Raw genomic sequence first — 25,947 nt, forward strand, 5'->3', positions numbered from 1 at the left:
GGTAAAAAGGGTTCGCGGACACGCTGTACATTTCCGTCCCTTTATACCGCTGCTCCTGGAGGCAGCCCACTTGCGAATCAGCTTCAATCCAAAGTTGGCTATTGCATACCGGGTGATTCAATAAGACGGAGGCTCTTTAAATCGACCGGAAAATTCGGTTTCCTAACCTATCGCGCTACGACTTTGTGCAGCGTTGCCCCCAGATGGTGCATTTTTTTTGTAAAATTTGCAAAGAGCAAACTTACCTGAGGAAAAAGTAAAAAAAAAAAAAGGCTTAGCTCCTATGGAAACGCAGCGACGCCTCCGGTCTTCAAACAACACGGCGCCGTTTCGCATGGGAGACAAGAGATGGCGCAAGCGGTCGCGACGCCAACTGCGGCCAACAAACGAGCAGATGACGCCGAGAGCCGGCCCTTTAGCAGACAAGGAACTGCAGTTCCTTGCTGTTACCGCGCCTGTCTTTTTTGTTTCTGCGACTGTCGCCACCTGCGGAACGCGCGCCGCTTTTGAGTCGAAAAGATTGTCTGCTAAAAAGGCCTGCTCTCGGCGCCGTATGCTTGTTCGTTGGCGGCGTTTGTTGTGCCATCTCTTGTCTCCTGTGCGAAACGGCGCAGTGTTGTTTGAAGACCGGTGGCGTCGCTGCATTTCCATAGGAGCTAAGCCTTTTTCTTTCTTTACTTTTTCCTCAGGTAAGTTCGCCCTTTGCAAATTTTACAAAAAAAAATGCACCATCTGTGGGCAATGCTGCACAAAGTCGTAGCACGATAGGTTAAGAAACCGAATTTTCCGGTCGATTTAAAGAGCCTGCCGTCTCCTTGAATCACCCAGTAGAATCAAATATTGTCCCTTCCCTAATCCCTAAGCCAACCCCATTTCATAGGTTCTCCCAAATTTTGTGTCCCGGTACATGGCAGGTCTGCGGGTAGTGATTACACGACCACGCACCAGTATGACCCTCATCCGTCACATCCTGCATACTGTCAAATCTCGTTATTGTGAACGTCAGATTAACAAATTTTTCGGGTCCCCTTTTGATTTTCTATGGTTGTAATGTAAACATAATTCAGTAGTATGAATTTCAAAACTTTTTTTATATTTCAGAACAATGAACATAATTTAACCTCTTAATGGTTCAATCTTTCTAGCAAATATCACATCAAAATGATCTAATTTATTTATCCCTCTAAGTTTTAAAATAATGCATAGTAAATACACAAGAAATATAATCAAGAACATCTTTTCTACAATGTAATTAATTTTATGGACATTATTATTCAAAACTCATTATCCAGCAGATAGTTCTAAACATTGAAATAATTTCTTTGAAAGAGCAGTTTCAAATCAAAAGGCACATTGTGTCATCTTCATTACTTGACGAGCGAAACACAGTCAACTCCGTTGTCCCTGTCACCAGCATCGTCCATGGATTTTGAAAAGCCTGCCTCAGCACACCACCCACGTAATGTCATTTTTAATAGGATAGCATTAAGGAGCTTGTGTCGCAGAAAGTGACGCTTCAGCGTCGGTGGCGTCATGACGGTAAAATCCTCATTGGTCAATAGGGTCATGAAGTCACCGCCACATGACCTCGCGCGGAGAATGAAAGTGATTAACAAACATCACATGTAATGCGAATTAAAGGTTGCAGCATGTCCCAAATGATTTCACTTTATAAAGTAATTAATTTGCTTTTAAAGAAAAATTTGAAGAATTTTAGGCAAATTGGAACCCACGACTTCGCTTGTGAGCCAGACACGCTACTGACTAGGCGATGTCCTCCGCACTTCCTGCTCACTGGCAGGGAGAGCATGAGAAGCTAATGAGACGACAATGCGAACGGGGCCTGATAACACTATCGCGTCCCACTCTTAAAGGTAAAGCTTAAAGGGGCACTGACAAATCAAAATCTTTTTTTTTTTTTATTATCTGAAACGTTTAAGAAAGATGTACGTACTGTATTTACACAAATGTACGTCGACCCTTTTTTAAAATTTTTGAAAATTTGAAGTGGGGGGGGGTTGACTTATAATCGAACCAAAGCATACCACCGCTGGGAAAAAATGGAACGATCGTGATATCATGAACACCTCGGATTGTTACGAGTTCAGCCGGCAGTAACTCTAGCATTGCACTATTCTGTCCGCTCATTTTACAAATTAATAATTTTTTTATTTGTGCGAATGAATATTATTGATAGCGATTCGCAAATTAACCCGAATGTACGGCGATGAACAGCGCACGGCGCGCCCGACTACTGGGGGGTGGCGGCACTTCTTGTAAGAGCCACTCCGGAGGGGCCGCTAGAACAGCCTCACGGCTCACACACCCCGCGGCTTCTCTTCGCAGTTGTTTGCACGATTCATGGTCGCACGTCGTTTGATCGAGTGACGAGATCGTGCTGGAGCGATAACTATGTTTTTCTGTATTGACACGCGTGATCCAGACAGTTTGGGTCTTTGGTGCTCGTTCATGGCCATTCTTGACCCAGAAGCAACCAACAACTGCACTGTTGGACACAAGTTCAACCCGTCGGAGCAGGCGATGCTCCAGTGGAGTCTGCAATGGCGCGGGATCTTAAACTTTGACGGCAAACGAAGAGGCTTCCGTAGGCCAAAGTCTGGATAGGAGGGGATGCCTTCCGGAGTTGGAGGTCAGGCTTGCAACGTACGCTGCAAAAGTGTTCAATCAGTCCCTACAGGTGACGTGCAATGCGATCGCCGAGCAGGCGCGGAATATGCGCTTGATGCTGTCATTTGCGATGTGTGAGATTTCGTTGGACGACGCCGACGACGTGCTTCGGGAACATAGCAGTGATGACGACGGGACTGACGTCACCAGCGCGGACAAGTCGTAGTCTAGTCGCGGACAGAGTAAGAACAACAGTGAGAAGCTTCAGTTGGCCCGCCTCCAGCGTGAACTTCCTAGTTCCGATAACGCCTGGTCATCTCATGCACTTCGCATGTGCATGCACAGCCAGAGCATGCCAAAAGGCATCGATCGCGTGTTGGAGGCTCGGCTCTGGAAAGATACTTTGCCGTTCTCGCGTGTTTGCAGTAAAATGTGCACCTATAGATTTTTTTTTTTTACAGCGGAGCTGTTAAGGGCTAGGTTCCCCAGGATCGTGCCCGATACCTGTCGACACAAACCTACCTGGGTAACTACCGCCACCTACAAGCGACGGCAGCAAGCACACAACCAGTCTGGTTGCCGCCGTCGCTCGTAGATGGTGCCGACCTTTCCAGCTATCCATATATGGCTCTGCAGCTATCATAGAAGAACGGATAGTTGGGCGCGTTGGTGGGAATTCATTGTAGGAAACAGCACGAAAAATAGACGACAACAAAGAAGAAGTACACGTAACGAGCGCAGCGCTCGTCCCATGTGTTACTTCGTCCTCGTCTGTTTTGCGCACTGTTTCCTACGCTCTTATCAGTTTCGGTTTGGACTTACGATGGGTCGGCCGCGCGCCTTTTCGGAGAAAGAAGACTGGCTGCGGAAGGAGCAGCGACGTATGCAGCAGTGCGAATGGGTCCGCAACCGCCGCAAAGCCGCTGTCGCCTCCACTTCCACTGCGTCGAGCGCTTCAGATTTTCTTGGCAAAGAAGAGCACATCACTCACCTGGAAAGCCTCCGCCGAGAACAGGACCAGCAATGTAAGGGGCGCCGTCCGTGGCCAACGCCACAGACGACGATCGTGCCACCGACGCCAAGCGCAAGCGCGAGGTCCGGCGACTGCATTTCACGCCGGCTGAACAGTTCACGGGCGTGACGGCGAGGTTCCGGACGGAGTTCGTGGATTACCCGTTTGGTGTCACGTGCGCCGTGTGCGACCGACTCTGGTTCGCTGAGACGTATCCACGATCGGCGGTGTGTCGGACGAGAAGAAGCGGGAAATGGGCGCGTGCGCGTTGCGGCAGTGTATCGAGTACAGCTCCGCTGGTCTTCCTTCTTCACGAGAGTGAAAAGGCTGAACTTTTTTTTCTTTTTGCTGATGTGCAATGTGGGGGGGGGGGGGTCGACTTACAATTGAGTCAACTTACAATCGTGTAAATACGGTACATTACCCTAAAAACTCGAAACTTGGGAGCTCAGTATTTGTAAAGTAAAAACAACCGCATCTCCACGTGCTGAATGATGTTGATTGGGGCGCAGCTCTGGTGTTGCTTGTCTGCGTAGACGCCGAGCTGCAGCATGCCGAGCCTTTCGTTCGTTTTCATCCATGTCACGCTGCGGTCAAATGCTCAAATGCGTATATAACCACGTTCCATACCACCCACACATTCTCTTTCTCACATGGATGAAAACGAACGAAAGGCTCGGCATGCTGCGGCTCACCGATTACGCAGACAAGCACCACCAGGGCTTCGCCCCAACCAATATCATTCACCACATGGAGATGTGGTTTTTTTTTTTTTTTTTTCCCTACACGAGCACGAGAACATATGCTCATGTGCTCGTGGGCACGAGCACCCGACGCCAGACATCGGACGGACATACGGACATGGCTAGCCCCTAAGGAGCTTCGCCCCTAAAAACGTTCAGCCTTTCCACTTTCCTGCAGAAGGAAGACCAGCGGAGCTGTACTCAATACGGTGCTGCAACGCGCACGCGCCCGATTCCTGCTTTTTCTTGACCGACACGCCGCCAATCGTGGATACGTCTTCGGCGAACCAGAGTCGGTTGCACACAATGCACGTGATGCCAAACGAGTTCTCCACGAACTCCCTCCGGAACCTCGCCTTCACACACGGGAACTGTTCAGCCGGCGTGGAGTGCAGTCGTCGCCGGGCCTCGCGCTTGCGCTTCGTCTTCGTGGCACCATCGTCATCCGTGGCGTTGGCCCGCCGGCGCCCTTTACATCGCTGGTTCTGTTCTCGGCGGCGGCTTTCCAGGCGAGCAATGTGCTCTTTGACAAGAGAATCTGAAGCGCTGGATGCAGTGGAAGTCGAGGTGACAGCGGCTTTGCAGCGGTTGCGGACCCATTCGCGCTGCTGCGTACGTCGCCGCTCCTTCCGCAGCCTGTCTTATTTCCCTGAAAGGGGGCGCAGCCGACCCATCGTGAGTCCAAACCGAAACTGATAAGAGCGTACGAGCATAGGAAACGGCGCGCAAAACAGACGAGGAAGAAGAAAGAAACGTGACGAGCGCTGCGCTTGTTACGTGTGTTTCTTCTTCGTCGTCGTCTGTTTTTCACGCTGCTTCCTACAATGAATTCCCACCAACGCGCCCATCTATCAATTCTTCTATGATAGCTGGAAAGCTTGCCGCTATTTACGAGCGACAGCGGAAACCATACTGGGTGTGTGCTTGCTGCCGTCGATTATAGATGGTGGTAACTGTCCAGGTAGGTTTGTGTCGACATACCGCACACGATCCTGGGGAACCTAGCCCTTAACAGCACCCCCGTAAAAAAGTGACGTCAAAGATTGAATCGTCCTGCCACTCAAGTTTCTCTCACGCCTCCGAACCGTTCTGACCCAAAGTCAGTGTTGTGTTCACCCGCATCCCGCGAACAACCGATCTTCTCCCTGCATGCCCCTATCGCTGTGAGTAGACGACGCTTCACTTTTGAGTTCGAAGTTCTTTTAGGGCCCTTTCAGCAATTTGAAATTCTTTGAAACGGTGCGAGGTCGAAGAAAACATGCAATGGACTTTTGTGAGTGACATGAGGGGCCACGTCACACCGGCTGGCTGTTGCACAACTCAAACTACGCTACACAGACACCAAACCGAGTTGTTTTGATCGTTTGACGATTTCCTTTTCGAAGTCTGAAAGGTCGTCAAGCACCTAAAAAAGATCACTTCATCCAATTCGCCGACTCACCGATCATCCTAAGTGCTACATATCTCGAGCGCCGCCATGTTTTCCGACGGAGGATAAAAAGCCAGGAGGCGACATCACTCCGAACTATGATTTTCGGTATTTCAAAAAGAAGGGCTGTAGTACATTTGCAATTGCGTTAAAAAACATGTTCTGCATATGCCGTTATAAAGTCGATTACGTCACAAATAAAAAGAAGCGAAAAGGTGAGAAGAGAGAGAGAAAAACAACAAAAATAAAATGGTGCTTGCATGCACGAGAAAATGTTTTTGCATTGCGGTATTTTTTTGCGTGTCTGTGCACCACAAATTGCATTGTCTTAGACAACAAAAAATATCACCTTTGGGGTGTCAGTGCCCCTTTAAGCATCCTCGAAGTATTTTTGCTGTAACTTCCGCGACGGACTGCGGCATCGAACAACACGACACACGCCAGCTCCAGCATCGTCGTTTGCTGCCACACTGGGACTGCTTTCGAAGCACGGGTGGTATGGAAAGCTATACACACAGGCTGAAAACGTGTTGCAGGCACCATGCTCGTGCTAGCTTCCGGTGGTTGACGTAGAAAATCCAGCACTGCAGCCTCGTCATCTAGGAAACGTTGAACTGGCGCAACGAGCCCCACTCACCAGATCGATGATGCAATCCTTCCCGTAACGGCTCCGCCAGTCAGCCGCGACGTTCGACACGTGGACGACGGCCTCCGGGTCGTCGGCGTTGACGTGGAAGATGGGGGCATTCACCACCCTCGCCACGTCGGTGCAATAGGGAGACGACCTCGCCACCCTGGGATCTGTGGTGAAGCCAACCTGCCAGAGAACCGAGCGCGAAACGACTTTGAATTTCACTGCCATCCAACGAAAATGGCGGCAACATCCTTCGGGCACCCCGCAACTCCAGAAGCCGTGGAAACACGTCATTGCTGCAGATGACTACAAAGGCCTATATACTTTTCTCAGAGTTTAAAATTCTTGCTGCAATGGTTCCGCTTCAATATGCCTTTTTCTTAATGAACTCTTCCCTGACCACGAGAAAAGTAGCAATTTTCAAAGGATCTGTGCAAACTCTTATTTTCATAATTTGAGTGTGGAGCAATATGACACATAAAAATGTGGCCAGTTAGTTGTTTTTACAAAAAAAACAGAGGTTAATATAACGTCCGAAAAATATTTCAAAATCTTTTTCTGACATTTTTTTGGAGGCGTATGAACACCGAAACTCCTACAGCTATGTCAAATAAAACGACAAATAAAAGAAAAAGTCTGAACATACAAAATGTGCCCCACACCCACCGCTATCACTTCTGAAAGTTTGTGTACTCTAACTGACGTGGTCTATTTTTGGCTCATCAGAGAGTTAGCCTCCGTAACACGTGTGCTTTTCAACGAAAGAATGCTTCCATCCGTGAAACAAAGATAGTACACCTCACATCCCCAGCAGAATGCTTCCTTTGTGTTCTACTTTGTTTTGTCACAACCTTGAATGCAGTTCCTTCATATTTAGCATTCCTGTCAGCCTTGTTAAGAACATGTGCATGCCGGCTTAGGACAGCATTGGAGATTATAGCGATGCTTAGTGACAACCATTAAGCGACACCTGTGACACCATTTAAAGTGGCTCCAGAGCTCTTGAGGCCTACAAAATATGCCACAATGCAGTTGAAATATGTAAATAATGCCATCTCTGTTCAAAGACTGATGCAAGCAATTATCCATGTCAGAAACGTGCAACCGCCATACCTAGGACTATTTTTGACAGCCCACCAGCTTTTGAAAAGCTCAAACCTAGGTTGAAACCAAAACTACAGTTCTTTGGCTATCCACAATATAATTCTCCGCACTGAATTTAATTTTTTGACAATGCTTGGAAATCAATCACCGGTGATCGACAGCCTGAGGGCGCAGTCAGGAGAGGGTTATGAAGACACACCCCCTAGGAGGGTCAACTTTTGAACCCTTGGCTTAAAATGCTAGAGGGTGCATAACAAAATTTAAGGTCTGTCGGTTAAATGGGAAGAAAATTAAAGCAACTTCTATCAGCAACACGCCTACATTGTTTAGTTAATCTATCATCGGAAAACTATCACAATATTCAAGACTTTTATTTGCTAGGTATGTAGCAGAATGCCTAGAGGGTGCAGCCATGGAAAGGTTTTTGCAAAGTCTTTCATTTCTATAAAATATCTCTTCTGCGAAATTCGTAAACTTTTTGGTCTTCTGTGTCTTCGACAAATTGTCAATATTTCTTATAAAAGGCATTCGCACTGATGTGATTGGCCTAAGCCATTTTGGTGCACCTTTCGGAGCAGCCAAAACAGTGTTTTGGAGCAGCAAAAGTGGCTTTTGGAGCAGCCAAGACAGTGTTTTGGAAAAGATATTCTTAGAAAAATAAAAATATTTGTTTTAAGTGCTGTATAAATGAAGGGCGCTTTGGGTTGTGTTCTGATGCGACGTGTAGTGACTGAACTAGCTGCTTGTGTTTTTACTGCTGAGACATCCCACAAATGTACAGTGCTGTAGACGTTGCCGAGCAATTCTGAAAAACCACTTGCTACCGTTTTACTGGTTCCCGACGTGCTAAATTTTAGTCAAAAGTAAGCAAACGTAAAACTATGAATTGCAAGCGAACCGGCTGATGCCTCTGTCGTGCAATCATGTTCACACACACGTGAGGGCAACTTCGGCAGGCTTGCGGTTGCGCGTGCTTCGTCGCACGAGCGGAGGCAACGCTGTTCGATCGAAACCGAAACCATGCCACTCTGCTCCGTCGCTAACTGATTCCCAAAATTGTACGCAAGATGTAACTATCGAGCAGTAGCCAAAAATAGTCCAGCGGTGCATACTTGCCAGGCTGGCAAATAAAATACAAGCTAAACACACAAAAAAAAAAAAAAAAAAAAAAGAACCTGAGCGCATCGATGCAAGACATCACGAGCCAGGGTCAAAAAGTTCTTGGAGCACTTTGTGCAACGACTGAACTCGACACAAAGCGCACTGTGCGGGTTCAGCGTGCAGACATTGCCTTCTTTCCTTTAGCTAACCTCTCTTCACCAACTTTCTTTCGTGGCAGATTTTTCACAAACCGGGGTCCCTCTCGAAAGAAAGCCCACCGAGAGAAACCTAGGTAATCAATACTTCGTTCGACACAGCAGTCTTTGAGTTAAAAAGGGATTTTTGTAGTAACGTATGATTTAAACAAGAACAGGAATGTTGATGAACATGACTTGAAAATGAAACTTAGTTTCATTTTAGAAAGCACCATATCTGCAGCGACATGGGGACGGCAACACCTTATGTCGCGCGACCACGGTGACTGAAAGGCAGGGACCAAATATAGTTTTCCCACGACCGTTGCCTTCAGGAGCAAGTGCTTCAGCTCACAAAGTAACTCCCGCCGCGCAAAATTGTGGTTTCGTTTCACGGCATGACTGCATGGCTGGTACCCGGCACGCTAGCGTCGAAGCGTCCGCAAACACCCGCGTCTATCGGGCTGCTTGTGCCACATAACACACGCACGCTCAATTATGGTACTCAGTTTAGTTTTGGTTTTAAAAGGCGATCGAAATTGGTTTTTTGGCACAGGCTTGGCGCAGATTACCCATATTTTGGCAAAATGTAGCAGGATGTAGCAGGGTTAGCCCCTTGGCGCAATTGGCGCCGCAATCGTATCACTGCATTCGTAAATTGACAAAAAAGTTCCATAGCTGCCTTTTTTATTAAATATAAGTCAGGAAAAGCGAAGAACGAACCTTCCTTGTATTGCCATTTCCATAGCTGCCTTCTTTATTAAATTTAAGTCAGGAAAAGCGAAGAACGAGCCTTCCTTGTATTGCCATTATCAACTAATGACTGACTAAAATGAAATTTATACCAAAAAGTGGAACAGAAAAAAATGCATTCAAAATGCTCCAAACCCTACCTTCAGAGGACAGAAAATAATTTATAAAAAATTAACTATGCAGTGTAACCTAATTAAACTTACTGGGAATACCTTTTAGATGTTGGTGGATGCAAGTATGTAATTTTTCAAAATCAACTTTTTTTGCAGAATTTTCTTTTTTTCTGTGTAGTGTCCCCCTTTAAGATATACATACATCTTACCCGCTGACCAAACTCGTCAGGTAGGAATACCCTAAGCAGGCACTTCCGCTGTGCCAAAGCAATAGAGCTAAGAGCTGCCAATGCCAGTTGTGCAGCACTGCATTTAAGACCTACCTCACAAAGGTATATGTATTGGCTAAGCAATTTCTTAGTTTTAATTTCCAAAATCTATGCCTCTCAAATGTGCCTTAATTTTTTTTTCCTTAATAAAAAGAAAAAAAAATACATTCACATAAAATATGTATATATATATTTTTTTATTTCTTCAGACATTTTGCATCTGCTAAATAATTGAGAAGCAGCTTGTTTTCAGCTGCACTGCTCTTGGGATATTCCGAAATGAGGCTTCAGATAAACGAGAAAGAAAGGCCAAAAGGGAGGGTCACCTGGTTGTTGACCACAATGTGGATGGTCCCATGGGTTGAATAGTCAGGCAGGTCACTCAAGTGGAAGGTCTCGTAGACCACGCCCTGGCCAGCGAAGGCGGCATCACCGTGCAGGAGAATGCTCATCACCTAAAAAAAAGCACAACAAGCTGCCTCAAGGAATAACCAATGGAAGAGCAACATAATCCTAAGAGCCCGTTTGTACTCCAACATAACGCACACGCACGGCTTGGCGACGTCATGGTGGAAACCAGACCCTCCACAGCCGCATTCTAGCGTAACCTACCCAATCCCCAGCGTTCGGCATGCTCTGACCAGATTGACAGAGATAGTTGCATTGACGCATATGCAGAGAAAGAACATGTTGCATGACGCAAAGATAGAACATGTCACACTGATGCAGGGAGAGCATGTTGTGACACTGACACAGAGGTAGAATGTGTTCTGCAAATGTAAATGCATTTGTTTCATTGCTTCCAAACTCCTTTTAGGGGCGAAGCTCCTTAGGGCCTAGCCTTGTCCGTCCAGCGTCCGTGCTTACATCAATTGCCATCCCATCTGTCTTCTTAAAAAAAAAAAAAAAAAATGTTTGCACAGTTGATAGGATTCGAACCTGTCAGGGCAGACCCCAATGGATTTCTAGTCCATCGCCTTAACCACTCGGCCACGACTGCGGGACGAGTAGGGGGCTTTGAGATGTGGTAGTAACTCAAGAGCTGGGGATGTCAAGGATGAAACGTTGCATGTAGCCGCTCAACGTCTATACAGAAGAGGGCGTTACGGTCAAATGCATATATAATCGCGTTAAACTTTGCATGCATTGGCTCAACGTTTATAGACAAGAGGGCGCTGCAGTCAAATGCTCAAATGCGTATAAAACCCCGTTTTATTCCACACATTCCATACCAATGCAACCCGGAACTCAGCACTACCTGTGAGCAATAAAAAACAAATCAGCAGCATAAGCACTACCTATGAACAAAATCAGTATCATCAGCAGCACCAGAGCTTCGCCCCAATCAACATCATTCACCACGCAGGTGCAGTCACAGGCACCCTTCTTATGAAAAAATGTTTCACCAAAAAAGAAAGCACATCCCTGTGTCCTCCTCCAACGCATGCAACATCTCGCACAATCGTTCCACCAAAGCACACATCTCCTACAGCGATTCCACTGAAAGCAAAGAACCCATTGCAAATATTGTACAGTGTGAATCTCTTTCAACATGCCCTTCCACAACGCAGGAGCTACCGCTGTCAATCGTAGCACACTTTGTGAGGTCGTTTGCAATTTTTTAACATATCAATCTTTTATTTACGAGGAAACTGTCAATATGGTCTCCTTTAACATTTATATTAGAAAGGAGCAAGGACTAATTAATTTAGACAAGCACAAAAGACAATCACAATCACAATCTCGCAAAGAAAAAACAGGTGAAAATATGTCTGAAAGGGGCACTGACACATCAATCACATTTTTTTTTTATTATCCAAAACGATTGAAAACGATGCCAGGACATTACACAGAGAATTCGAAACTTGGGAATTCAGTATTTGTGAAGTAAAAAACAATTTCTAAATGTCGAATTCGAAGTTCCCGCGCGATTTGCACCGGTGCATTGACGTAAAATATTGCGGAGTCTTGAAAGTCGACTTTCTTTCACGACTCCGTGCTGTTGCTACCGCGACCCAAAGCGAGGAGGAAAGGAGCTGGACATGAGGGCACTGGCAGACCGAAAAAAAAGAAATGGCTTTATTCCCTGCGAGCGGTGCCGGCCGCCTGCCCAGGCGGCATGTTTTTCGAGGGAGGATACAATTCCAGGAGGTGACATCACACCGGACTCCGATTTTTGGTATTTCAAAAAGAAGGGCCGTAGTGCATTTGCAATTGCATTAAAAAACATGTATTACGATTGCTGTTATTAAATGTTATAATAAAGTCACCTACAAAGCTTCTAAATTTCATGATTTTTGACGTCACGAATCAAAAGAAGCAAGAAGGCGAAGAGCGGGAGAGAAAAGCGCCAAACGTTTGCCCACGCGCGCACCTAAGAAAACATTCTTTTGCGATGCATTTTGTTTTTCGTGTCTATGACTACAACTTGCATCGTTTTAGACAATAAAAAAAAAATACGACCCTTGGGGTGTCATCCCTTGAGGGCCTTTGCAAAACTGCAGAGCTGTGGGTTGGCACAAAGTACAAATGTTTAGTGATGAAGGGTTTTGAAGCATAGTGGGCTTTATGATTACAGCAAATGAACGAGACAAAGGTGGCACTAATGAGCAACTGAAACGAAGTGTCAGATCCTGCGCCGCTATAATAATCACATTGTTCTGTTGTTTTACACCCGAGTTTGCGCTTCTTGTCTCAAGTCTCGACACCACGGCAGGAAACGATGCGCTGACTTTGATGCATCTGATAAGCTTGTGTTGTCAGCTAGACAGTCAATACTGAGAACTTCAGAGATATCCTGGTCTTTGATGAGAGGCACGTTTTAGCCATTGTAGGAAGCAACCACCATGTCTCACACCTTGAGAGAGGTCACAGGCCATTGCTGTTTCAAGGACTGTTTGTTTGGGCACTTAACTCAGCAAACTGAGATGACTGAGCTCAGAAAACCTTTTCTGTACAAATTTCATTGAAGAAACAGGCAACCTTGACATGGTTTATTACAAAATAAAGGTTTCTCAAGGAGCAAACATTTTCCCATTGCATTATTTCCTCATTTGTTAAATTTTGGGGCAATTCTCACATTTTTGTCAGTCCCGTGAAGCCCGAACTAATTAGGTTTTTGCTGTATAAACTTCTGATTAATACTACCCAGTAACACACCAAAGCACTGCACCGTTGTAGTATATGCAAGTGAAAAAAATTTGGCAGAAACACTTAAAGGAGGAACGATTTTAAGATTAAAGGAATTTGCATCTCGTATTGATTTTTTTCTATACAGAGAAAACATCTTCATTAAAAAATGTTGCGATTCCGCTGCATAATTGCAAAGCAAAAGTCTAGCTTTTTCCCCCACCTGCAGCCACCAGTGGCAGCCGAAGGAACTACGGCGAGAAGCTTACGTTACCTCGCTCGGCTCTAAGCTGCAGCAGAACGCCTGCTAATGTCAGCAGAGAGAGGGAGAGGAAGCGTCCTCTGAGAGAGCACTCGGGAACCTACACGGAACCCTGAATTAGATCACTAGATGTGCGACCAGGTGTGACTCTGAAGACTGGGAGTGAGTCGAGGGGTGCCAGAAATACTAATATTTATCTTTTTGTTTTACACAACAACTAGGACACGCAAATGAAATTGGTTTTCTGTTCTTTACTTCAAAAGTGTCAGAGGATGACTTTCACAAATTTTTGACCGAAGTCCGGAAATTGGTGCACCCCCCCCCACCCCCCCCGCCCCCTTTTAGGCCTGCCTACGTGTGGGAAGGCGAAAGCATTCCCTTCGGTGAAATGTTTTCGATCAATGTTTTCGACAGTCAGCCAGATGGCTGCGACATCACGTATGCAATGACGCATGCACTAGGCACATCTTTAGACAGCCAGAACCGTAGAGCCGCCGTGGCGTCAGGGAAGTGTGCTCGTCTCGCACACCGGAGGCCTGGGTTTGATACCCACCCAAACTGAAATGTACAAATTTTCTTTTCAAAGCCATTAATTTACTTTGTTTACAGGAACCTCCCTAAGAACTTTGACGTCAATCCCAGCATTTTTTACATATTTTTCCTCTTGGCGCCGTCGGCCATTTTTGGTACTCTCGCTCGGTCACGCCGCCGCCGGGTTTTCGCATAATGGGGCCCCGCCCCCATATAATGCTTTCACACTAAAAAGCAAACCGTAGGATACCACCCAGCGATATCAGCTACATTCGGGTGAAGTAAAAATACATGTGAAACTGCACAGTCTCAGGATTTTTAGATCGTCCAAAACTAAATTCTACAAGAGATGTGATTTTAGACGAACAGATGATAACGGCAAGGCCTATTGCTGATATTGCCGCGCGTGCAGCTAGCCATGTAGGCAGCGCGCCCGTGGTCAAATAGTTATCGTGCTTGGCTCCCACGCAAAGCGCCAATGTTCGATGCCTGGAAACAGATGCACCTTTTTGTTATTTCTCTAAATGTCACGTTCTGGTATACCATATTTACTCGCACAATGAACGCACTCGCGTAATGAACGCACCCCCCAAGTCGGCTTTCAAAATTTTGACTTTTTTTGTTCACTCGCGTAATAAACGCAACCCCAACTGGGACCTCAAAATTTTGACCCCCTCCCCCACACGCGCGAAATGAACGGCACTCTTCTATCCTGGTGCAGCGAGGTCATGGAGATCGCGAACGCATGGGCAGCCAGGGCGAACACAACGCCTTGCAAAAGGCGTTAAAAAAATTCGCAAAGATCCAACGGAAGCAAGAAAAAAAAAAACATAAAAAAGAGATTTTTTTTTTTTTTTTTTTTTTTTGCACAGCGCAGTTTGGACTTTGGGTTCGCGCGCCGCCGCGAGAAGCGGAGAGGCGCTCTAAGCGAACGAAACAGCTTGAGGAAGGCGGTAAAACGAAAAAAAAGAAAAAAAAAAAAGAAAGAAGCGGAACTAAGAGAAAACAAAAACCAAAAAAAAAAACTTTTTTTTTTTTTTTTTGCACAGCGCAGTTTGGTTAGGGAGGTCGTGCGTCGCGCGCAAGGAAATAAGAAAGATAAGCGGAGAGCCCTTGCCTAAGCAAACGAAACAGCTTGCGAAAGGCGGCAAAAAAAAAAAAAAACTAAGGGACCAAGAGAAAAACAAAACAAAAAAAAGTTTTTTTTTTTTTTTTTTTTTTGAGCAGCTTAGTTTGGTTACGGGGTCCCGCGCGCAAAGAGATAAGAAGTTACTTCGATTTTTCAGGATAAAAGGTCCGTTCTGTATGCCAGTAAATACGGACGCAAAAATTTTACTTCGCGTAATGAAGGTAACTTTTTTTTCCGAAAAATTTCGAAAAAAAGAGTGCGTTCATTCTGCGAGTAAATACGGTATTTGAGAATTCTATTGTTTATTCGAGGTTCAAATGTTCTGCGCGCAGAATCTTCTACACCGATTGTTCCAGAAGCCCACGCATGTACATAAGGAGCTCCACGTGGTGAACCGAAGTCAGTCTCACCCCAGCGCTCGATCCTGCTGTTTCGCCGACATCGACGCCTGTGACGTTAACCTTCTATATTGTTTTGGGCACAAGTTTGCTGCACTGGGTGTTTAGTTTCTCCAGTTATTCACCACCCCATCATCTGTCATTCCTGACAATATTTTAGACCAGTTTGAATGTATTCGTCCACATTGGGGCCAATAGGCCACCAAACGCGGAGACGGAATGGCCCACCTTCTTGCCTTGCGTGTCTCCACGGTAAAACTGCTCCGCACGCGTCTTCCCCTGTACCACAGGATCCACACCTGAACCCAACACAAGACGTCAACACATGCTTTCTACGAAAAAGCCAGAGGCAAAAATCTATGGGCAATGGGAAAGTCACTCACCCTCGAGATGAGAGGGGTTGGCACAGACTGCTAGCTTGATGTTTCGGTTCGACACGCGGTTCAGACGTTCGTGGCTCATGCCCAGGTGGTACTTGACGTCTCCAGAACCCTGCAGCAGAAGAAAGGGGCATCTTTGGGCTGCAATGGGATCAAACTTATTTATGCAAGTACTAAACAAAGTTGCACGGTTACCTCGGTCATAATGTACATCGCTCACAAGCCGAACCATGTTGATGGGACATTTGAATGTCTGTAGAAGGTAGCAACAGCGTGCATTCTATCTGGGATACCCTGGTCCTGCATATTTATCAAACTGTGGTAACCCTATCGGATCAACTGGTTGTGACTATGCAATTGTTAACTGGCATAGTTCACAAATAACTAGCTTACAAAAATATTTAGGGTTGCAATTGTTTTTTTTTTGCTTGTTTTATGAATTTATACTACCCTTGTCCAACGCTCGTAAGGAGCTCAGTGAAAAATAAACATGACTATGATGACGAACCCAGCACATAACGTTTGAAAGTTAGCCCTCAAATTACATGCTTTCTAGAAAGCAAGACTTCCAAGTTAGCGTTTTTGACCATTATGAGACCCTCAAGAATACCGAGCAATTTATATGTTTATAGAATCATAAATTAGTTTCTTGTTTTTTTTTGTTTATATTTTTTATTAACTTTAATTAACCAAAAAACAGCTTTACAGTAGGTCATTTATTCCCCGAAATAACCGTAAACCATATATTTATGCATCATAATCTAAACCTTGAGAACACAAAGAAAAAAAGTAATGGACAAGACATTATATTATTTCTCTGTCTCTCTATGTTTACATTACGATGCTTCCTAACCAGCTTGCCTGCATACTTTCGCTACTTGCAAGTTTATACAATTGGTTTGTGAGATCATTTTTCCACTTCTAACACTGCATTTCATTCTTCTTTCTTTCCATGCCCTATCCGCGGGGGAATTCTTTACCAGCTGACATGGTCGAGAGTATTTCTCTATCAGTTTTTATTGTGAATTGAATAGACAACCTTGTTCTGAACTATGCTGTGTATTTTCTTCATTGTTCCTTCTCGTTGAGCGACACATTGTCACATGGTCGAGTGGGTGTCATTGTCATGGTTTTTATCACAAACCAAATAGATGATTTAGTCAGAACCTTGTTGCGTGTTTGCCTTGTTGTTCTTTCCAGTCTTGTGACTCCAATCGTGATTTATTTGTTTTGATAATGACTGCTCTTTTTTCCTCTATTCGTCTTTTGCACGCTTGTGTTTCTTTGGGAGGAATTGGCACGTCTTTCGAGCTGCAGCACTGTATTTCACATGTATATTGTACCACTCCTGCTAAAGCCTTGAAGAGGGCGAGCAGTATAAATAAATAAATAAATAAGATAGCCTATACCTACAATACACTGAGTACTTGACAAAACACAATTAAAGGAAAAGAATAAAACTGAAGTTTCTCTATCTACGTACTTGTTCCACCTCTTGCACAACTAAAGGCAATATTGCAAGTGTGAACTTCAGTTTTTCTTTAAATTCTCTCTCTTTACATGAGCAGACATGCTACAGGACATCATTCCAAAGCCATCACACGGATGGCACGCATCCAGTACAGCATGTGTGCACCCATACAATGGAATCTATTTGACACAATCCCACATTTTGTTTTCTTAATTCCTGGTTACAATACCATACGAATGATGCATTTTGATGACTTACACCAGTGGTTCTCAAATGGGGGTCCGCGGGCCCCAAGGGATTCGCGACGGCGTCCTTGGGGTTTGCGAAGCCCTGCCTCATTAGCCAAGCCCGGCAATAAAAGTTGACTTTTTTCAGATTGAGAAGAAACGTTCCAATCTTCGGGTGAGTTTTCTCGTGTGTATGTCAATGAGAGAAGTCTACTTCAGCTAGCCCTCAGTAATATCCATTTAATAAATTGTTATCATAATTACATACCTGCCAACTTGTGGACTTTCAAATTCGTAAAGCTCCCGCGGCGGCAGCGGCGGCGGGGGGGGGGGGGGGGGGGGGGGGGGTTACGCGAAGCTATGTGCAGCTTAATGTCAGCCTGGCCAGCGTGCACGGTGTACCAGCATGCGAAACGCTGACATCACACATGCACGTGCTACAGAATCCAAACTTCGCTCGCTTTTTGGGCGGCACGAAGCACAGAAATTTTGATGTATAGGGCTTCAGGAACATCTGAAAGTACCTCTTTTGAGGTTTCGAGTTCAGCATTGCGCCGCGAAGCCACAGTCACCAGGAGAATGCTACAGTTACACGTGCAACAAACACAGACAACATACTTCTCGCCTCGCAACTGGCCGAAGCAACGAGGCCCAACAACGTCTGAACAAGCCGAACCAACGTGCACCCGTGCACCGCCGAACACACGAACAAAGGCTTTGAGCTTTGGATTGGTTTTCGATCCGTGGCCACCAGATAGACGGATAGTAAAAACCACGACGCTGCTGTGGACGGTACCCATCGTCCTCTTGTGGCGGTGCAAGATACCGCCAACAACGGAGTTACAAAAACAAAAAAACAAAAAATAAAAATAAAAAAATTAAAAATATATTTTCGTAAGATTTGAAGCAAGATTCGTAAAATCGTAAAATTAGTCCCGATTCGTACATTTTACGAAAAATTCGGAAGAGTTGACAGGTATGTGATTAATGTATACCTTTCCCTTCCCCTCACCACGAACATGGTCCTCCATCATCTCCGCCAATCCACAAGGGGTCCGCGAAATATCCTCGGTTGAGAACCACCGACTTACACAATCATATTTTTGCTTGAAATTGGATATTAAAACAGCAGAAGTGGGTTTTGACGGATATTTTAGAAGGGGAAATCAGTAAGACTAGAGAGTTACGACTAGCCAGACCTCTAGCTAACATTCAATAATTTAAAAAAATGGGCTGACCCAAAGGCAGTGCAATACCAATGAAATTGGCGGTATAGCACTGCGCCCAGGGTCGAAGCATGTTTTTCACCGAGTATGCATGCATAATTTAGAACCTTTTGAAGTTCGCTTTGGATAATATAGTTTTTGGATATGCATTTTATTTTTCGCTTCTCGTACAAACTGCATCAAAAAGATGCCACTGTAACGTGAGCAAGTCCGCCTGGTAGGCTCACCTCGTCTGCTGGTTCCAGTCCACTGAACTGCGTAAAGATCTGCTCCAGCGGTTTTCGACAGACGTTGGCAAGTACGTTCAGACGGCCCCTGCACATCACCGGGCAGAGAAGAGGTCTTTACATTTCACTTATGCGCAATGCCACACAGTGCGTAATAAGAATTATTGTGAAGAAGTGGCTGATGCAACATTCTTTCGTGATGCTTGGAAATACTCGATACATGTCACCATCTGAGTTGTACATATAACCAAAGAAAAGGATTTAGCTTAAAGTTAACAAACACCGTGAAAAAGAAAGTAGCTCACTAGGTAGCAACAGACAACTTCGAAGTGTGATAAAAAATATTTCAAACTGCAAAAAGAAAAGCATTTATAAAAAAAAGGAGTTTCCTATGGGTCAGCCTTCAAACAAATAAGCTTAACGAAAAATTTTCCATATTTGTTGAAATTTCTTTTTAATGGCTGTCACCCTGCGTTCTATTATACCAAACGAGAGCCCACCCCATTGTTCTGCCCGACTTGTGTTGAAAGTTGCATGGGCGATTCTTTATTAATCAATGAAAAATGAAGAGTTTTAAAAAAATACCTTTGCACGTATCCAGAATAAGTACCCTCCTAAAGCGACACCTACGACACTACCACGGGGGGTGCTACTTGGCCCCAGTGCAGTGTGGTGAAGAAACAGTAGCTTTAAGAGGTCTTTTCAGCTAAATGCACATCTAGCCAGAGTACTCAGAAGGAAGTCACATTCTTCAGTCTTTCTTTTATCTGACAGCCCACAGGACATACCTGTGTGGCATTCCCATGACAATGCTCTCAATTCCGAGCTCGCTTGACCGATCAATGATCGTCTTCATGGCAGGGATGAGGACTTCGCAGCCCTCCAGTCCAAACCGCTTCTCGGACACCCATTTCTTCGCAAGGAACTCTTCAAATCTGCAAAAAAAAGCAACCAAGAGAACGAAATAGAACCTTGTAAATACAGCTTCAGTCGACATGCTTTCCCAGTTAGTAATTAATTAGTCTTATAGGCATTCAACATTTCATCAAGCATCCACCACCGCCGAATATTCACGAAGTACCGAGTAGGTGATGTTCAAATCGAATACAAATCAAATATTAAAAATATTAAATTTGTATTTGAAATTGAGAATATTTACACACCCTTACCAATTTGGCAATCAGCCCTGGGTTGTATAAACAAATAAAATATAAAAAATATTAAATTTGTATGTAAAATTTAGAATATTCGTGCCCCCTTACTAATTTGGCAATCTGCCCTGGGTTGTCTAAAACAGGAAAAAAGAGAAGACACTAACTTTGTGGAGCGCACAACTCGAGAAAGCAGCAGCCTCTTCCGCTCCTTGCTCAGCCTCATGACTCCCGGGGACTCGAATTTTTCACGAATCCAGTTACACTGGTCGAGGTCGTTGATGAACATGTACTCCACACCAATGCTTCCACAGTAGACATTCTGAAAGCAGAGCAGAGAGTTGGACGAGATGGAAAGCGCTCATTGTGGAAGCAGTGCAAAAACAAACGAAGATGAAAGAAGAGTCAAAATTAATCGCTGGGTTAGTTGGATAAACACTGCGAGAAAATAACAAGTGCAAAGGACAAGGACAAGACGAAGATACGAACAGGACAGGCACTACTATCAAGTGAGTGTGTCATTTAGGACATCAATGCATTTTTCAATCAAAAATTATATTTTTCTTTGAATCAGATCATTCCTCACTTTTTTCTTGTCTTTCTCTTTTCATAAATTAAACACTAAGTTGATAATAGTGCTCGTTCTGTCCGTACCTTCGTCCTGTCCTAGTCTTTCCACTAATTGTTTACATGATGAAAGAAAAAAAAATGGACAGGACCCCATATTGGGCCTGTGCACAGTCACTCAAAGTAGAAGTGATTTATGTGCTCGTTTTTAAAACAAATAAAAGGCTGTGGGTGGTCCAGTAGCTCACAAGGAGAGCTGACCTATATTTACATGCACAATCTCTTAGTCCTCGTTGCAAACAATGCTGCAAGCAATGTCTCTTGAGGATGTTCCATAAACAAGTCATATAAATACTTTGCTAACCTCAGGCTACCGCAATAAAAAAAATCTAACTGCACACATATTGTTTACTGCTTTTCTGCAATGTAGCTGTGAACACAAGTGCTTCAGTTCTATCCAACAAAAAAGCTAACCCCTCAAAGAAATTTAAGCGTAATTCTACTATATATTAATAAAACTAAGTTCTGTCTACGATTCAAATATAAAACGACTATTGCATACAGGTAACTCTGACCATATACGAGCATTCACCTGAAACAATAAAACATACAAATGCAAGGTCACCATTTGTGCTCTTGAAATTCACAATACAGTTTACAAAAACTGGAATTGAGAAAGTATTGAAAAAGAAAAGCCACCTTTCCCTATGAATACTGTCCATGAGGAAGCTGACCTGCCTTGTACCAAACCAAGCAACAGTAAGATGAAAAAAGTTGTGAATGTTCAAGAGGATTAAAAGAGAAAAGAAGAGGACTCGGTAGAACGCTCAAGCACACCCGGACGAAAGATAGCAGAAGTGACGACCAAGTTCCACAAACCTCGAGCCGACGGAGGATCTCCCTGAGGGGCAGGACAGCCTCCTCTCCACCAATAAAGGTGGTTGAAGGCAGTTTGAACAGCCGGTCCATGTCTTTCTCCTCTGCAAGGACACACGCCATCCACTTGAACCTCACACTGCAGTTATTATGCAAAGTCTAAAGCAAAGCAAGACCACACAGCAGGGAAAAACATGAACTTCAATGAGCAAATGCTTTTGCCTGCTGAGGCAAAAGCCTTTACTAAGATGACTAAGTGACATTTTTATAGTGACTATGACTATCGCGTGTTGCTATCTCAACCATGCTTGAACAAATTGGAACACCGTTTATGGCAGCTTTGGCAGCCTACTAGAGTAATGCCACACTGTTCTTTGTGCCACCTCTTGCTACAACTGGTCAGGAAGAATCGCATGTGTTACCATGGAAGCAGTCCGAGCTTGCACAGTTACTTTGACAACAGACTGTGCCGCGGTCAGCCCGAATATGTGCATTGTGTCCTCCAGCCTCCCAATATTACTCCTATGAGGAGGCTTGGTCTGATGCATCAAGTCTGCAATAACTTCATCCTGAAATTGCTTCTCTGCTCATGTTCAATAATCAGTGCTTTTATTCAGATCACTCCCTCCAAAACTTCAACGTCCTTGAATAAAGGGCGCTATCAAACTACAAAATGGCCACTAGTTAGTACAAACTGCTGCCAAGATAATTTTCAAGATCAAAGTGGAGATTAGCGTTACTGCTTCTGATGTTATTGCATCTAACACTATCACTTCATTATTCTAACAGCTAAAGCTGTTATGTACAGTAGTTCTAGGCTCAACCAACAAAACTGGTTTCTTTTCAATAAAACCCCCCTTTCAAGCAACTTAACCATGTTCTAGTGACAATCAGAATTTGACTTGAGCATAAAGAATTTTTTTTTCTTCATAACTTGAAAAGAATTGAGTTTTAAGAATGCCATTGCAAGAAATACGTAGAACCATCATGCACGACAAAAAAAAAATGGTCCAAATATAAAATGAGGTTCTTCGGTATTCCAGGGAAAAAAAAATATCCTGAGACTTTGAAGTCCCTACCTTCCAAAGCCACTGTAACTGAAGAGTGCTACAGATTGCCTTGCTGCAGATTAAGAATAGGTTTTAAAGAATCCCTATATCACAATTGAAAATAGGTTTTAAAGAAGTAGATGGCAGTAGGAATAGCTATAACTATTTCTCAATAGGATACTTCTTGAATTTTTTATGCATTCACATTTGCCTTGTGGCGGCTGTCACGTGATCCTTGCAATGCCCATTTAGTGAACTAGGAATGTGTAGCATAAATTATTTTAATGTTCACTTGATTCCTAGGTTGAGTGCATAAAATAGCTCCTTGATGCTTCACGTTGCATAGTTCACTGCAGGAGCATAATTTCACACTGGGCATATACAGCCAGCTACATCATTTTGTATGATTTTGAGGTACATTGATCTTCTCTTTTTATCTTTATCTTTGAAATAAGGCTTGTTAAGGAGAAAACATACTAAAATGTGAAAATAAATCAGTGTTGTACCCCAGTTTCAATGCTAAAATTGTGCTTTAAATAGATTCCATAACACAGTAACAACCTTATTAAATGCCTGATATATTACTCACATAAATAAGTAACCTGAACTTTCTCAAACCAAAATCTAGTACCAAGTACACTTGGGTGGGAAATCAAAACATGGAGCAAAAAAGGGTTGTCTATGCCTCTATTCCACCCGATTGTTAATTCAGTTTCAGTGCAATCTTTATTACAATGATCAATCAAAAAACTAAAAGGAGGCAATCATTAATTACAAGCCTGAGTACAACCAGGCATCATATTGAAAGAACTGTACAGACGTCTTACAGAAACTATGAAAGGAAAGGAGCAGAACTGGATAACCGTTACATAGTGACGACAAAAAAACAAAACAAAAAAACATTGGAGATAACATGCAAAATGAGCTCAGTTCTAATTAGCAATATTGTCACTTTCAAATTAAATGAACATACGTTAGACAGCTAACTACAAAACTCAAGATATTGAGATTGGGGAAAGGAAAAGCACAACAGACTTATCTTTTCCTTCTCCCAAACTTCAAGTTTCTGAATCGTATGATTACATACTATTCCACTTTGCGATCACCCATCCAAAAGTAACGACCGGACCTTACAGGTTGTGATTTCCCATAAATGTGATTTTACTAATCCTAGCACCATACTAAAATTGCAAGCCGTAACTCTGTAGAAAAAAAACATAAAAACCTGATCTCTTACATGCTTTGCAACCTTGGCAGTTTCCAATTCAAAAAATGTTAACAACCTTTACCCTACAGGGTGTCCTAAAAAAAATTACAAGGTCCAAACCAGATGTCAAATTTTTAGAACTAACCATTATACCTCAATCAATAGTTATAAACGATTTTCTAAAAAATTAAATGGAAAAAAGGGGCTCATTTTTGGTAACTGGCGCTATTCAGCTCCAAGTTTTCAAAAGCTCTGTTGGCCGCCATTTTCCCACCAAAATTTTCAGAAAATAACCTAAAAGTAATGTTAGTTCTGAAACTTCAGCATCCAGCTCGGACCGCTAGTGTTAAATTTGGGCAAAGAATGAGAGTCCGGCAACACATATTTAATTTTTAGGTAAAAAACAGTCTGTAATTCATTTTCGTTTTTTTTTTTTTGGGGGGGGGGGGGGGGGGGGGGGGCACATTTTGTAGATTACTTTATTTCACCTTTCGTTGAACTGCAGAGGATGCTATAAGCCAGCGAAGCCAATCCAATGTTATGTAAGTGTCCCATGAACTTCGTGGGAACCCCGTGTTCCCCGTCTCCCTATCTAGGCCTAGCACACGCAAGCCGTGGGAGCGTTATGGTGACGTCATCCCGGATACGGGGGCAAGGCCGCATTCCTCGAAGAGGGCGTGTCTACCCTCGCCCTTTTGGGTGAATGTGCCTCCGGCACACCCTTTGGAAATGATTGTAGACGCAGCCCATTTGCGGGATAAGCCACACCACCTACCCCGGGCGCGTCTATTTTCCGCTGGCTAGATAAGCGAGCTGCGAACGGCGACCGGGACTCTCGTCGAGGGAGGCTCTGGGCCACAAAGCCCCATTCTTTTTGAGCTTCCCCCCTTTCAACGAATCTGCCTAAAACGGCAACATGGGCCCCCTCCAGGTGAATCTGTCTAATGCGACAGCGCCGACATTTTTCCGTTCTTTTCTTTTATTAGCTTGGCCGACAAGCACAGCGTGGTGGCACTGGAGCCAAATAATCCCACTTCTTCAGTATCTTTGTGTTTCGGAATGATTCCTCTCCTCGGAGCCCAAGGCAGCCTCCGGACGGACCCGGCCGTAGCAGTCCTCAACATCCAGCTACGGAGTGGGATCGACCTGGTGGTGCAGTACAGCAGGTCGAATCCCACAATTTCAGGAGAACCGCAGCGAAGCACGGGGTGCACAGTCGCATGAAACGTTCACAGTGCTCGATTGGCTGGGATGGCTGGCAGCATCTGCTCCTGTCCATTATAAGCTGAAATGGGGTATACCTAGCTACTGACAGAGGTGGCATTATCTCTTGGAATCAGATGAAATGTGCATGTCAATTTACATGCTTTGACAAGCTGTCATGTTAGGGAAAGCACCTAGTATTTCTTGCCTACTTTCTGCATATACTCGGACATAGTAAACGACTTAATTTTCGCAGAGACCTAATTTTCGCGAATTTCACGAATCGCCTACAATTCGCGAAAAATAGACCCCTCAAACAATTCCGGTAAAATGTAAACACATTGGAATCTATAATGAGATCCCACCGCCTCACGAAAATTAGAACCCGCGAATTATTCCAAAACTCCAGCTTTGACCTAAAACGCAAAACATTGAGCTCACAAAAAATAAGTCGTTTACAGTATTTAGTTTAAGTCTTGTAATTTAAGTATGATGCATGAACCCCTAGGGCATACACCTAGGAGAAATAAAAGCTTTGATTCGATCGTTCCTTTCCACAGGCAATAGCAAAGAGCATGCTTTCTCTTCAGGCACTCACTTTGAAGCAAAAGACATCTAAAAATACTAAAACAAAGCAAGACAAATCTCATTTGAAACAGTTCAATGGACAAATTGCACTAGATGAAACAACAACTTCTGAGAGGAAACAATGCAATTATGAAGGAACTAAGCACAAATGGCAGACTTTTGATATGAAACACTGCTGCCAGAAAGCCAGAATTGAGGGATAGTCAATAAGCACCATGCCTGCACTGGGCATTCCAGATGCACAATAAAAGAACCCCAGGAAAGTACAATAAAGCAACTCAGATAACATTGCCCTACTACTAAATGAGACGCCTTAAAGCCAAAAATGTCATTGATACATGTATTT

The 25,947-nt window shown here is 44.1% G+C and overlaps 1 protein-coding gene across 2 annotated transcripts in view; it reads right to left on the minus strand.

Moving 5' to 3' along the window:
* LOC8028018 (2-oxoglutarate dehydrogenase, mitochondrial) overlaps positions 1-25,947 on the minus strand; it is a 95,185-nt gene that overhangs the window by 44,929 nt on the left and 24,309 nt on the right. For both annotated transcript variants that reach the window (XM_029968527.3, XM_029968528.4), the window contains exons 4-11: positions 21,558-21,658; positions 20,279-20,433; positions 19,749-19,895; positions 18,961-19,048; positions 15,813-15,921; positions 15,658-15,728; positions 10,307-10,435; positions 6,450-6,629 (exon numbers count right to left, since the gene is read on the minus strand). In XM_029968527.3, coding sequence (XP_029824387.1) covers positions 6,450-6,629; positions 10,307-10,435; positions 15,658-15,728; positions 15,813-15,921; positions 18,961-19,048; positions 19,749-19,895; positions 20,279-20,433; positions 21,558-21,658 — 980 coding nt within the window. The remainder of the gene's footprint in view (positions 1-6,449; positions 6,630-10,306; positions 10,436-15,657; positions 15,729-15,812; positions 15,922-18,960; positions 19,049-19,748; positions 19,896-20,278; positions 20,434-21,557; positions 21,659-25,947) is intronic.

The sequence above is a fragment of the Ixodes scapularis genome, unplaced genomic scaffold, assembly GCF_016920785.2.
Source record: "Ixodes scapularis isolate PalLabHiFi unplaced genomic scaffold, ASM1692078v2 PGA_scaffold3__209_contigs__length_174095766, whole genome shotgun sequence".
Lineage (NCBI taxonomy): Eukaryota > Metazoa > Arthropoda > Arachnida > Ixodida > Ixodidae > Ixodes > Ixodes scapularis.